Genomic DNA, 12015 nt, shown 5'->3' with positions numbered 1-12015 from the left:
GCTCGTTAATCTCTAGCACCCACATCGCTGTCAGGCACACGTTACACACTTAGAAGATATTAACTGCATGAATATATTTAAGGTGTAGTGAAGAGCACAGAGTTCTAAGATAAAATTACCAGCATCTGAGAGTAGGAATGAGGCAGTAGTAGAGTTCAACCCAGACACCTCATAATTATGGGCCATAAAGAGACCAATCATTGACGGAGGGAAGGAAGAGTTGAACATTTTAGCTACCAAAACAAACGCTGCGATGCCATATCTTAACTACTGATTTTATTTTAATTTTACACACTGTATAAAATAAAGAATATTTGTTCACGTTAGTGGCCATTTCTGATTTTTATGATTGGTATACTCTGTGTATATCACTAGCTAAAGTTATTGGTCAACTAGACACTATAATAGAACACTTCTCGCTATACTTTAAGGTTTTCTTTTTTTTTCTTTAATCTATAAAGTTAATTATTTCACAAAAACTAGAAACAAAGAAATTATCTGGCTGAAATTATTCACAGTGTCATGTGTTTAAAAAAAGGTGAATGGAAACAGTTCAGACATTATTACAATATACCCTTGGCCAAAAGAAGGCAGAAACAGCTAGGAAGGCAAATAAGACAAAACAGAGAAAGTATGTTGACTGACTGCCTGCCACCCTCAGTTCCTAAGCCAAATGCTAGCAGTCCTTGATATCTCGAGTTTCCAAACAATTATACCTCATAAGGCAGGTCGCTAATCGGTTTAGAGGCTTCAATATTTGAGGTGGAAATGGAGAAAGACGATACTTATATTCATTTAGGAATAAATGCACGTTGTAAAACTTCGGATACAACGTAATTCATCATGGGAAACAACGTCAGCTTGCACATTCATCCTGACTCATATGGACGGAAGAGATTAAAGACACTGTGGACACTTCTACCCGAAGACAGCTAAATTTACAGCTGCAGGATGAAGTCTGAAAACTAATTCTTAAATACTTACTCTTGTCTTTCACTAAGCACCCCAAGAAAATTCACTAATAACATTTTGGAGAAAATACTCTCTACGGTTTACTGGGAAAGTGTCCTTTGAAAGTCTTTTCAGTTCTCCTTTGAGTGTTAGCACATGCCAGCTTCAAATGACAACTCTCATGAATTTCACTAGTCCCCCATCCAGCCCTCCCAGAAAAAGACAGAAAGGGAAACAAAGAATGTTTAAAATATCAAGAAAGGTATCCAAGTATTGGAAAAAAAAACTGGTACATTAGCTGTTTTTAGCTGAGTTAGCTAAAAACAAACAGAACTAAACAGAGACAACTAAGTAAATGAACAGTAGAAAAAAAAACCATACAATTGCTGAATAAATAATCCCTCAATAATGACAGAAAACATTTTTTTTAATTAGGGGAAAAAACACTAACATGGAATTTTTCCCTTCTAATTATTGGTGCACATTCAGATTTAGCAACCATAAAATAAGCACATTAACTACAGTTATACATTTTCTTCTCTTTTGGGCCATATTATTAATAAAATAAATGCCCTAAGTTTTTATGGGTAATACTTTTGCTTCTTTAGGTGGGTGAATTCCTTAAGTCTTGTTTAAACAAGTATAAATGCAATCTCACGAATTAAAAAAAAAAAAGGAAAACAAAAAACTAGTACCCAGAAAGTGACTACTAAATTAAGCATGGTCCCAGAACAACTACATAATCTCAGGGGAAGTTCATAATATCATGAAAATACTTACTTTAGAAATTTCAAGATGAAAACATAATCCCACAAAATCTAAACAAATCAAATATTCTAAATTTAAAACTTAAAAAATCTCCTACTCAAACAACAATTATACAAGGGATAACACTACCTCCCCACTGTATCAGATGGACAGATACAGATAGAGGTACAGATCCAGATCCCAGTGAGCAAGGAGCCTTGGAGCCAGACTGCAGAACTTCAAATCCCAGCAACAGCACTAACAAACCCCAAGACCCAAGATGGGTCACATCCCCTCTCTGAACCCTGGCGTCCTGCCCATAAAAACATGGATAACACTATCTACCTCACAGAGTTGTTGGGACACTAATGGCACGAAGACATGTAAACCATTTAGGAAAGAGTCTGACACATAGTAAATACTCAACAAACGTTAGTTACTATCTCTGTACAGTGTTCGGCACTTACTAAGTGGTCAATTGATACTCGCTAAACGAATGACTGACCTACAGAAAATAACTGTAGTTTTCACAGCAATCAGAATCTATCCAAACCTACCCACAAAAAATTATCAAATTATTTCAGCCCAGTTGGCCCAATTCAGGAACTTATTTTGCAACCATGCATTTACTGAGATAACTGAAATAATATTTCATTCAAATATTTAAGTACCTACTGCCTGTCAGACACTGGGCTCACAGAAACAAACAAGACACAGTTCCTGCCTCATAGAAGGTTACACTAATAAGAAATGTAAAAGTGACTTGCATAATTGAAAGGGAACTCAGAAATTTTCCAGTCCAACACCATGCATTTTTAAAATGAGGAACTTGAAGTCCAGAAAAGTTCAGTTTGGCCAAAGACACAAGTTAGACAGTGAGAATCAAGACTAGAACTCAGGTCCGATAATCCGCAGCCTACATCACAGTGACTCCATATGACACAGAGATGAAGACCCTAATCTGCCACTAACAAAATCCCCTCTAAATTATCTGTGTGCCGCATTGATGCGGACCAAGCCAAGGGAGCTGCAAGAGGCACAAAACTAACCCTATTATGATTACTTAGCACATTTTCCGATTAACAAAAGGCATTCTTCACACTTGGATCGTAGTAAGCCAGAGAACAGTCTGTTCCATGCAGTTGTCACATACTCGGCCTCTATGTGCATTTCCATTCCCGCTGATTCCCAGAGACGACAATAAAACACACCATACACTGCACTGCTAAACATTTCAGTAAATACTTAATTGCCAAGAATATGAAAGGAAAAAACTCCCATAGTATGATGATAATTACCTTAAATGTACCATTTTGGTTTTTCATGTAGGAAACCAAAAATATATCCACTGGTAGAAGTGCTGATGTGATCAGAGCAATCGCCAGAGAAAAGATCGCTGTTATGGTGGAGACAACTTCACTTTCCCGCTGACTTTGATATTTGCGAACATATACCCAGCAGAATGCCAAAATAGCCTGAAATAGAACAGAAAGAAATGTTTTGTTACTGCCCTACGTATTCTCTAAAACTGATTTTAAGTCTGTGTTTGGAAGTTCCCAACGGGAAACATTATGTCAAGTAGAGATTCTTCCGGATGTGCAAGCAACATCCACTACCCCTTATACATTTATTCAAGATTTACAACTTTCAAAGCTGAGTTCTTGAAAGCAGTACGACTTCACCTGGGTGCCCAGACACCAAAAAGAACAAGCAAAAGTTATCAATAACAGTGCTCACTGAACACAGTATAACCATTCGTGGTTTCACACAACATTACAGTTCTAACTAGCTCTGAATACTTTTCCCTATAGATCTCCCCAACCTAAAGAAGACATAACTAGAAGTTATTCTATCCTATTCTTACTGTTGAAGCAACACAGAATACCACTTGAATTAAAATTCACTTCTGTCCCATTATGACAGTTCAAGAGTACCATTCAACTCAAGATTAACTGCCAATAATCACCATGCAACTGACACATTATACTATAATTCGCATTTCAAAGGGCATTAAGTGAAGAAAAGTGAACACTGACAATGGATGCACGTGCACTGCAGGGAACTTTTCAGGGAAAACATACACTCGGAGGTACTGAGGTTGACATCTCAACGGGGTACTCTTAACAGGAATCAACATCTTCCTAGAAACTAACAGAGGGTATAGGACTGCACTCTCACAATCCTCTAACTTCCGATTCCAGCATCAGAATCCCCTGGAGGGCTGCTAAAGCACAGAGCCCCAGATCCAACTGGTCTGGAGAAGGTCCAGAAAACCTGTGTTTGTCACAAGCTCCCAGGTGAGACTGACGCTGGTCCAAGGACTACACTTCGAGAACCTCCGCCCTAATCCTAGGGGAAGCAGACAGATTCTGAATCAGTGAGTGATTCTCAAACTTGGCTGTGTTAGAAGCCCTTGGGTAAAAACTTAAATGCCTACCTGTACACCCACCTCGCTAACCACTTCGATCAGAGAGTGAGGCTCCTCCAGGCATCAGCGCTTCAAATGCCTGAGGATTCCAATCTGAGGTGAACCTGAAAACCAGGGTTTTAACTAAGCTCTATCAAAGCCCTGGGACACAGGCTTAGTTTTGGCCTGTCACGCTTTTCAACAGATTTAACTGTCACTGTAAGCAGACAGGGCAGGGCTTCCCTAGAGAAAGAGAACCAGGCTTGGCCTTCTTGACATAAGAGAAGCAACTTTTGGCCCAAGCCATTTAGTGATCTAAGACTGGCTACAGCGCACATGCTTGAATGGGTCTCAGTAATTAAAGATATTAAAGGAACAAAAGACTTACCAGGCGAGAGAAGTAACAACAGTAAAGATAATATATCAGTTGTAAACTCCCAATTCTGTTTCAATGGTGGTAAGGATTAGCCTGAAGCACTTTCTTGAGCTATTTTGCAGAAGTTAACCCCACCTCCCATGCTCAACCACTAGATCAACTGGAACCTAAGGGGTGATGATGTTGACCTTTTCTGACCCTACTGACTCCAATCAAATAAAGCTTGGACTCTGTGGACTTTGCCCCAATTCGATTCCTCTGCTCAAGCCCCTTAATAACATGCACACACCCTTAGCTTAAAACTCCCCCCATCTTGCTGTCGAGGAGACACTGCTTTGGGAAAGGTCCCCAGCGTTCTCCCCACTCCTGCTTTTTGGCTTGATTGTGTCTTTTGGTTCAACACCCATCAACAGGCAAATCCAGTTCTTCATGTAACGTTACTTCCCTTCTAGTTCAGGAACCAGAACTGACCTAAGCACCACCTAACTAGTTTCAGTTTCCAAATTCTCCAACCATAGTCAATATATAATCACAGTTCCATCATCGCAGAAAAATCCCCTTTGCCCCTCCAGAGTTAACCCGTCTCTCTACTCCCCAGCCCTCGACAACCACTCTCTGTTATCTGTCCCCATACCTTCTGCTTTTTCTAGAATGTCATCATGTCCTTATACAGTATGTCTTTTGAGTCTGGCTTCTTTTGCTTAGCATAATGAATCTGAAATCCATCCAAGTCGTTGCATGTAATTTCTTTACATTATTAGCATTTCAGTTGGTATCAGAAAAGCAGGAAAAAATAAGGTGAAAAGGAAAATGTGCTCCTGGGAACCTGGTTGTTGGAGAGAAAGAAAGGAGGAAAGGAAGGAAGGAAAGAAGGGAGGGAGGGAGGAAGGAAAGAAGAGAAAGAGAGAAAGAGAGGGAGGAAGGGAGGGGGGGAGAGAGAGAGAGAGAGGGAGAGAGAGAGAAAGAAAGAAAGAGAGAAAGAAAGAAAGAGAAAGAAAGGGAGAAAGAAAGCTTCGAAGGGAGAAAAAGGAGAGGGAGGGAGGGAGGGAGAGAGAGAAAGAAAGAAAGAAAGAAAGGAAGGGAGGGAGGGGGAGAGAGAGAAAGAAAGAAAGAAAGAGGGAGAAAGAAAGGGAGAGAGAACGAAGACCTTCATTCAAATTCTGGCTTAACAACTTACTAATTTCTTTTTGTTCTGGAAAATATTCTTTCATAAAATGTTACTTATATTAATATTTAATGGGTTTGTTTCTAAATTAATTGACAGATATTTAAAATATTCCCCAACTATTTTGGAAGTCACTGGAAGATGAGCCTTTTCTTTCTATCCTTAGCAGTACTTGACACAAAGTGCTCAATAACTTTTTTGTTGGACTTCAAGGAGACCTGCACTTTTACAGAGTTCAGAGCGACAGGTATTACTGCAAAGGAAGGAGTTTGCCAATTAACAAGCAGGGAAAGGGCAATGCAGGCAAAACAGTTAAGCTAGAGGTTCCCAAACTTTTTGGTCTCAAGATTCCTTTACAGTTTTAAAACAGAACCCCAAACAGTTGTTTACAGGTTAAATCTGTAACAGGGAAGAGCTAAATTGGACTCCAAGTTGGATCTGTTTCTTTGACTTTAACCTTTGCTTTTCGTTGCTTTTGTTATTATAACCATACCTCAGGGAACCCTGTCCACCTGTGAATGGCTGCAAGGAAAAAGAAACTAACACGTCCCCTCCCCAAGGCCGGCCATTCCAGGAAGTGTTTTGAGAGACTGATGGCCCTTTTACTTTACTTCCTCGAGGCCTCTCCCTCTCTGATTCTGCAAAAGAAACTGGCGTCCAGACCCCGCTAAGATGGTTTTTCAGAAACACTAGTCTGCCACCTTCTCGGTCTGCCGGCTTTCCGAGTGAAGTCGTATTCCTTGCCCTGATACCTCGTCTCGGGTTCACTGGCCTGTCGTGCAGCAAGCAGAGCGAGCTTGGACTCGTAACAAATCTATCAATAGTTACTACATTGTAAAATAAACCAAATGTCCTCAACTGTAAGATAGAAATAAGAACACCTCTTTCGTAGCAGGTTATTAAAACTGAATGAAGAGTTTAGCACAGTGCTACAAACAGCAGCAATTATTATGAAATGTCATATGAAATAACATCTTAGAGGATTTCATAAAAGAAACCAATACATAATTTTGCTAACAATTATAAGGAAAGGTTCAGAGCAGTCCCCAACCCCTCCCAAGAGATTGTGATTTCACCTGTCTGGGCATTAGGGCTTTCAATACTCCCCAGGTGGCTTTAATGAGCAATCAAGGTGGAGAAGCACCTGGGCAGAGGCAGGCACGAGAACAGATAAACTTTTGTTAAATGAACGCGCACACACACTGCCTGGGATCTTGTCGAACTGCAGATTCTGATTCGGTGGGGCTGGGGTCTTATATTTTGTATTTCTCATAAGTTCCCAGGTGATCCCCTCACTTTGAGAAACAAGAGTAAACCTGCTTTACAGAAGCGGAGACTCAATCTTGTACAGTGACGGGAACTGCAACTGGAGAGCTGGTGTAAACCAAATTACTGAGCATCTTGCAGGGGGAGGGGTCGGGGGAGGGGCTCAGATTGGTACAGTAAACGTAGTAGACAGTGAGATGATAGGCTTTGGAGGGGCCAAGTCTCACCTTTCCGTATGTGGCAGAAGAAAATGAAGTCCATCCTGTTTGCCCAAGGTTACAAAAGTAGTCCATCTCAGTGTTCTGACCCTTTAGAAGATGACTGGCAGCAGTGCTCAAAGTGTTAAGCCCCCAGACCCCTGGCAGCCCCACAACCCTTTCCGGGGATTGGCAGATTGCAACTAACCCCATAATAATACTAAGACGTCACCCGCCTTTGTCACTATGTTGATATATGCACTGATGGTGCAAAAGCCTTGGTGGGGAAAACTGCTGGCGATTTAAGCAAGAATTAAGACAATGGCACCAAACGTGCCAGTAGTAATCTTATTCTTTACCACCACACCACACTCACAGAAGGGGAAAAAAATTTTTTTTAAGACATTTAACTTAAAACTACAGTTGACAAGCAGTAAATGTTAACTTTATTAAACTTCAACACTTGCCTCTTTTAATACTCCTTGGGGAAAGGCATACTGGAAGTATGTACTCAACCTGCGATGGCTGGCTGTCCCCAGGAAAAGCACCTCAAGATTTAAGAGTCAAAAGCCAAACTAGGCACTATTTCCAAGAAACATCATTTTCACTTGAAAGCACAAGTGACTAACTATGGTCATGCAGACTTGGATATTTGGCAGATTTTGTCTAAATGAACAAAGGAAGCCGATCAGTTCAAGAAAAACAACTGACAGCATTTGTTACCAGTGATAAAATTCAAGCTTTCATATGAAAACCAGAATTTTGGAAAACCTGTATCCACGACTGTGAGCTTGACAATTCTCAATACTTATTTCTGAGACATTTCTTCTGACAAGATCAGTAGTGATACTGATGTGATATTTTGATTTATATAATGAAAGGTATCCATATTTGGAAGATCTGCATAACTCAGTGAACCAGTATTTTCTAAATGATCAAATGCATCACATTATAAAACCACGCATGGGGAAAGATCCATTCAAAGTACAACGTGGACTTTAATACAACGGAATAAAAGTTCATTGACAGGGTTTCAGAATCCGTATTTCATATTAAGAAGCTTCTACTTACTGAGTTTGGGTGTAGTATTACAGAACAAGGTCCACAATGACCTAAAAGATACTCTGCTTCCAACTACGTATCACTAAAACTTCATATACTTCAACCAAAACCATCTCTGAAAAGGCTGAATGCAGAAGCAGACATGAGAATTCAGCTCTCTTCTAATAATCCAGGGACTAAAGAGACTTGCACAAAATTAAACAATGGCCCTCATTACTAATTTCTTTTCCTACATCTAATTTCAGACCTTTAATTCCCTTCTCCTTTTTATCTTGTTCCCACTGTAAAATCACCAACTTAAATGCCTTCCCTTCATTATCTATCCAAAGTTTGCCTCAATTCCACTTTCTCCCAATACTGTTCTCTATTCTCTGAAGTCCTATTTAATTCATAAAACCATACTTTGGTTTTCAGTACTTAAAATAACCTTTTACAAGAATTTTTGTTTTCCCACCTATCTTCAGGCCCTCCTAAAGGTCACATTTTGTTTTGTTTGCATCCTCCTACAATTTACAGCACAACTGCTGTACCTTACATGTTTTTCACTGATAACTGCCAAGAGATTCCCCCCTGGACCTTGATACAGGTTACATGCTCCTTTGTTTTCCTCTATCAGGGAGGAAGAAATGTACCTTTCGTTCTTCAGATCTTCTGACTGGTCTAACAGTTAAACTGACATGAGATAGATCAACAGGAGAAAATCAAACAAACGCTTGAGAACATGTATACAGGGAAGATATCCAAGAAAACTTGCCAAAATGGCCAAAGCCCTCACCTTAAATACCACTTTCAGCTGTAGACAGAGGATCCTGGCTGGGGGTGGTTTGGGACTTCAAAAAGGAGGAAGGCAATTTACATGCAGACAGAAAAGCAAAAGGTTGGCAAACACACTTTTGCTGAGCCAGGCAGAGACAACAGGACAGAGGGGCTAGGATCTCTAGACCCAGCAGAGTACCACCACCACCACCACCACGCCTAGCCCACATCCTCTGCAGTTATCTCAGGTGATGACTCTATTTTGGGAACAAGCCCCTTTCCTAATTCTCCCAGCAGCTAAGACAGAGGTAAAAAAGAAAGATTTCCCGAGTCTTCTGTTTCTTACATATAATCAGCCTGAACTAACCATCAAGCCAGAGAGCCATTTTGGGGCGCCAAATTTTGCTCCCCTACAAAGTGGGGAGTGAATACGAGGGTATGGAAAAGCCAGTGAAGTCTCCAAGTACAGGCTTTGGAAACCACAGCCAACCTTCACGGTTTCCACTTTTCTCCAAGCAGAATAAAGTGTGTTCCGGGGTAAACGCATTATTACTTTCCGGGCGAGGGGTAAAGGCGACAAAAGAAGTCTTTTCAAGTTTTCGCACTTTGGAGGGGAGAGTAGTTTCCGCTGCAACACCTACTGGAAAAACAGACTATAACACAGAGGTTGCAGACACGGTAGTGGAATCAAGAAAGCGAAGTAAAATGAGACAAGTCTTTATTTCAACAAGTGAAGTAAACAGTTTTTTGGGTTGATTTTGTTGTTTTCCTAATGCAAAGTGGCAAAATACTTTGGGGCGGATAGTTGTCCTGTTGAAGCAACAACAGGATGGGCTGGAGACCGCGAGGGAAGAGTGAGACTGGGAAAGGGTACGAAGAGAAATAAACTGAATTCCCAAATAAAAGGGTTTTAATATGGGTTAGGGAAGTACAACATAGGCCATTTGGCCCATTAAGGCCCACGTTTTGCTCACTGGAGAAGCAGGAATCAGGGGGCTGGGAAGGAGGAACCTGAAGTCAGACAGGTGGGTACACAGACCCTGACGCTGGCAGTGACCGGGGCCCCAGTTCCGCCCTGCACAGGTTTTCGCCCATCAGAGACCGGGAAGGAAAACGAAACCCGGCGTCAGAACGAAAACCGCAAGTCACCAAGACAGGGTCTCACAATGAGGAGAGAAGACTGCAGACCCCCCATCCTAAGGGAAGGGACAAGGTGGACCACTCAGAGGGGCAGAGACACCCCCCTCCCGGGGCGACGACGCGGCGCCCACGGGACTCGCGCAGGCGGGCGCTCCCGGCTGCCAGGGCCCCTCCTCTCCCCGGGCCCCTATACCCAGGTGCGCCAGCGCGGAGTCCGGGTCAAGACGCAGCCACCAGCCGGGGGGACCACCCCGCGCGGGCAACGAGGGGCCGGCGCGCCCCTCCCCGCGGCCCTGCCCAGGGCCCCCGCAGCCCCCGCATGAGCGGGCGGGGCGGGGCGGGGCGAGGAGGGTCCAGGCCCCGGAGGCCAACAGCGGGGCTGCCCCCTCCCCCGTCCAGGCTCTGGGGAACTCCAAGCATCTCTCCTACCAGGAGCAGGAGGCCGAAGATGCACCAGCCGATCACCAGCTCGGCTGACGCCGCGCCCGTTGCCGCCGCCGCCATCTTCGCTTCCGGCCGGGACAGCCCCGGCGAAGGGGTGAAAGGGAGGGGAGAAGGGAGCGAGCGCAGGACGCGGCCCCGCGCACCCTAAAGGTTAAAGGGGCGGAGGGGCGGAGCGCCTGGTTGTCTAGGAGATCGGGCCCGCGAGCGGCCCCTGGCGACCAGCGGCCGGGAGCGGGGCGCGGCCGCGACGCCGTGACGTCACACGCTGCCGGCTGCGGGGCGGGGCGGAACTCTGAAGGGGCGTGATCTCCCGGCAACGTCACCTCTGTGGAATACTTAATTAGGTCCTGGCTGCTGAACCGGAAAAGGTAGGAGCCCACGCGCGCAGCAGCAGTTGTTTCTGCGGAGCCTGGCCGCCTTGGGGCCTTCCACTGCCGCTGTAAAGGAGGAGGCTCCCTAGTGTTCAAGGCAGAAGGCCTCCCCAGGTTGCAGGCATGGCGGACTATTAAGGGAACGTTTCCCAGCTGCCCAAATGACCTTCTGATTTGCTGGCACGGGGGCCCAGCCTGAGTAGCTGCTGGGCTGGACGCTGCCTTATCATGTGATGTTCTGGCCTTTATATTTAGATCTCTACATGCCTGTAAATTTCCATGATGACTTTATACCCTAAAGGTACTTGACTTTGTGAACATATCAGAATGAAATCGCAGCTTCTCGTGATGTTCATAAGTAAGTGAGCAAGGTACCGCCATAGGCCTATAGTGAAGCCCACGGAATGGTTCCGGGATGGCTTGCCTGGGTCCATGGAGCGTGGGTACTGTTAACCACTTAATTGAGCAAACGTATTTGTAGTCACAACACAACTTTATGGATGAAGCCCACATCTCTTGACAATGCATTATGTGGTTATGTTACCCCCGACCTGTTTCGGGCTGGAATCCTGCTGAAGGGAAGGGCAAATGAGGAGGGAAGAAGAAAATCGAGAAGAGAGTTTTACTGTGAATTGTACCATCCAAGGTGGTTTCCTGCTGTCTGAACTTGCGAGTGTTTGAATGTGACTTTTTCTCCTGTGGGCCATTCACTTATGGAGAGGCCTCTCTCCTATCGTTTCCAGTTTCCTCAAAGTGAATAGAGACATCTCTACTCCAACTAGCCACTTAGAATTCCCTCACCTGCTGCAGGGCATACTGTGGTCACTTAAACTTCTGCCTCTTCCTGCTAAGGTCTCCTAATCCTCTCCTGAAGGCCCGCTGGCTTGGAGGAGAGATTTTAAGACAACGGCAGGCCAGTTTTCCCCCTTCTCCAACACCACCCAAATCCCCTGTACACGACATGATCCGTATGGCTTGCACCAATAACCTTTGAGAGCGCAGGCCATTCCCAATGTAGCTGCCTTGTCCTAGTTCTAATATTAAAGCTATCAGCTCTTCTTGGATATCCCAGAGGGAGTCAGCCGAACTCCAGAGTTGGCTGAAGTTCTCCCACGCCTAAGTTGGGTACCAGT

The 12015-nt window shown here is 43.9% G+C and overlaps 1 protein-coding gene across 2 annotated transcripts in view; it reads right to left on the bottom strand.

Moving 5' to 3' along the window:
* LMBRD1 (LMBR1 domain containing 1) overlaps positions 1-10807 on the bottom strand; it is a 116310-nt gene extending 105503 nt beyond the window's left edge. Inside the window, exons 1-3 of one of the 2 annotated variants that reach the window (XM_067011390.1) lie at positions 10497-10771; positions 5116-5307; positions 2997-3173 (exon numbers count right to left, since the gene is read on the bottom strand). In XM_067011390.1, coding sequence (XP_066867491.1) covers positions 2997-3023 — 27 coding nt within the window. In that variant the 5' untranslated portion in view covers positions 3024-3173; positions 5116-5307; positions 10497-10771. Of the gene's footprint in view, positions 1-2996; positions 3174-5115; positions 5308-10496 lie in introns of both variants that reach the window. The other variant, XM_059083830.2, reaches the window with a different exon arrangement.
* Positions 10808-12015: the final 1208 nt, after the last annotated feature.

Source organism: Kogia breviceps, chromosome 13 (assembly GCF_026419965.1).
Source record: "Kogia breviceps isolate mKogBre1 chromosome 13, mKogBre1 haplotype 1, whole genome shotgun sequence".
NCBI lineage: Eukaryota > Metazoa > Chordata > Mammalia > Artiodactyla > Physeteridae > Kogia > Kogia breviceps.
This window is presented reverse-complemented; position numbering and strand designations above follow the sequence as displayed.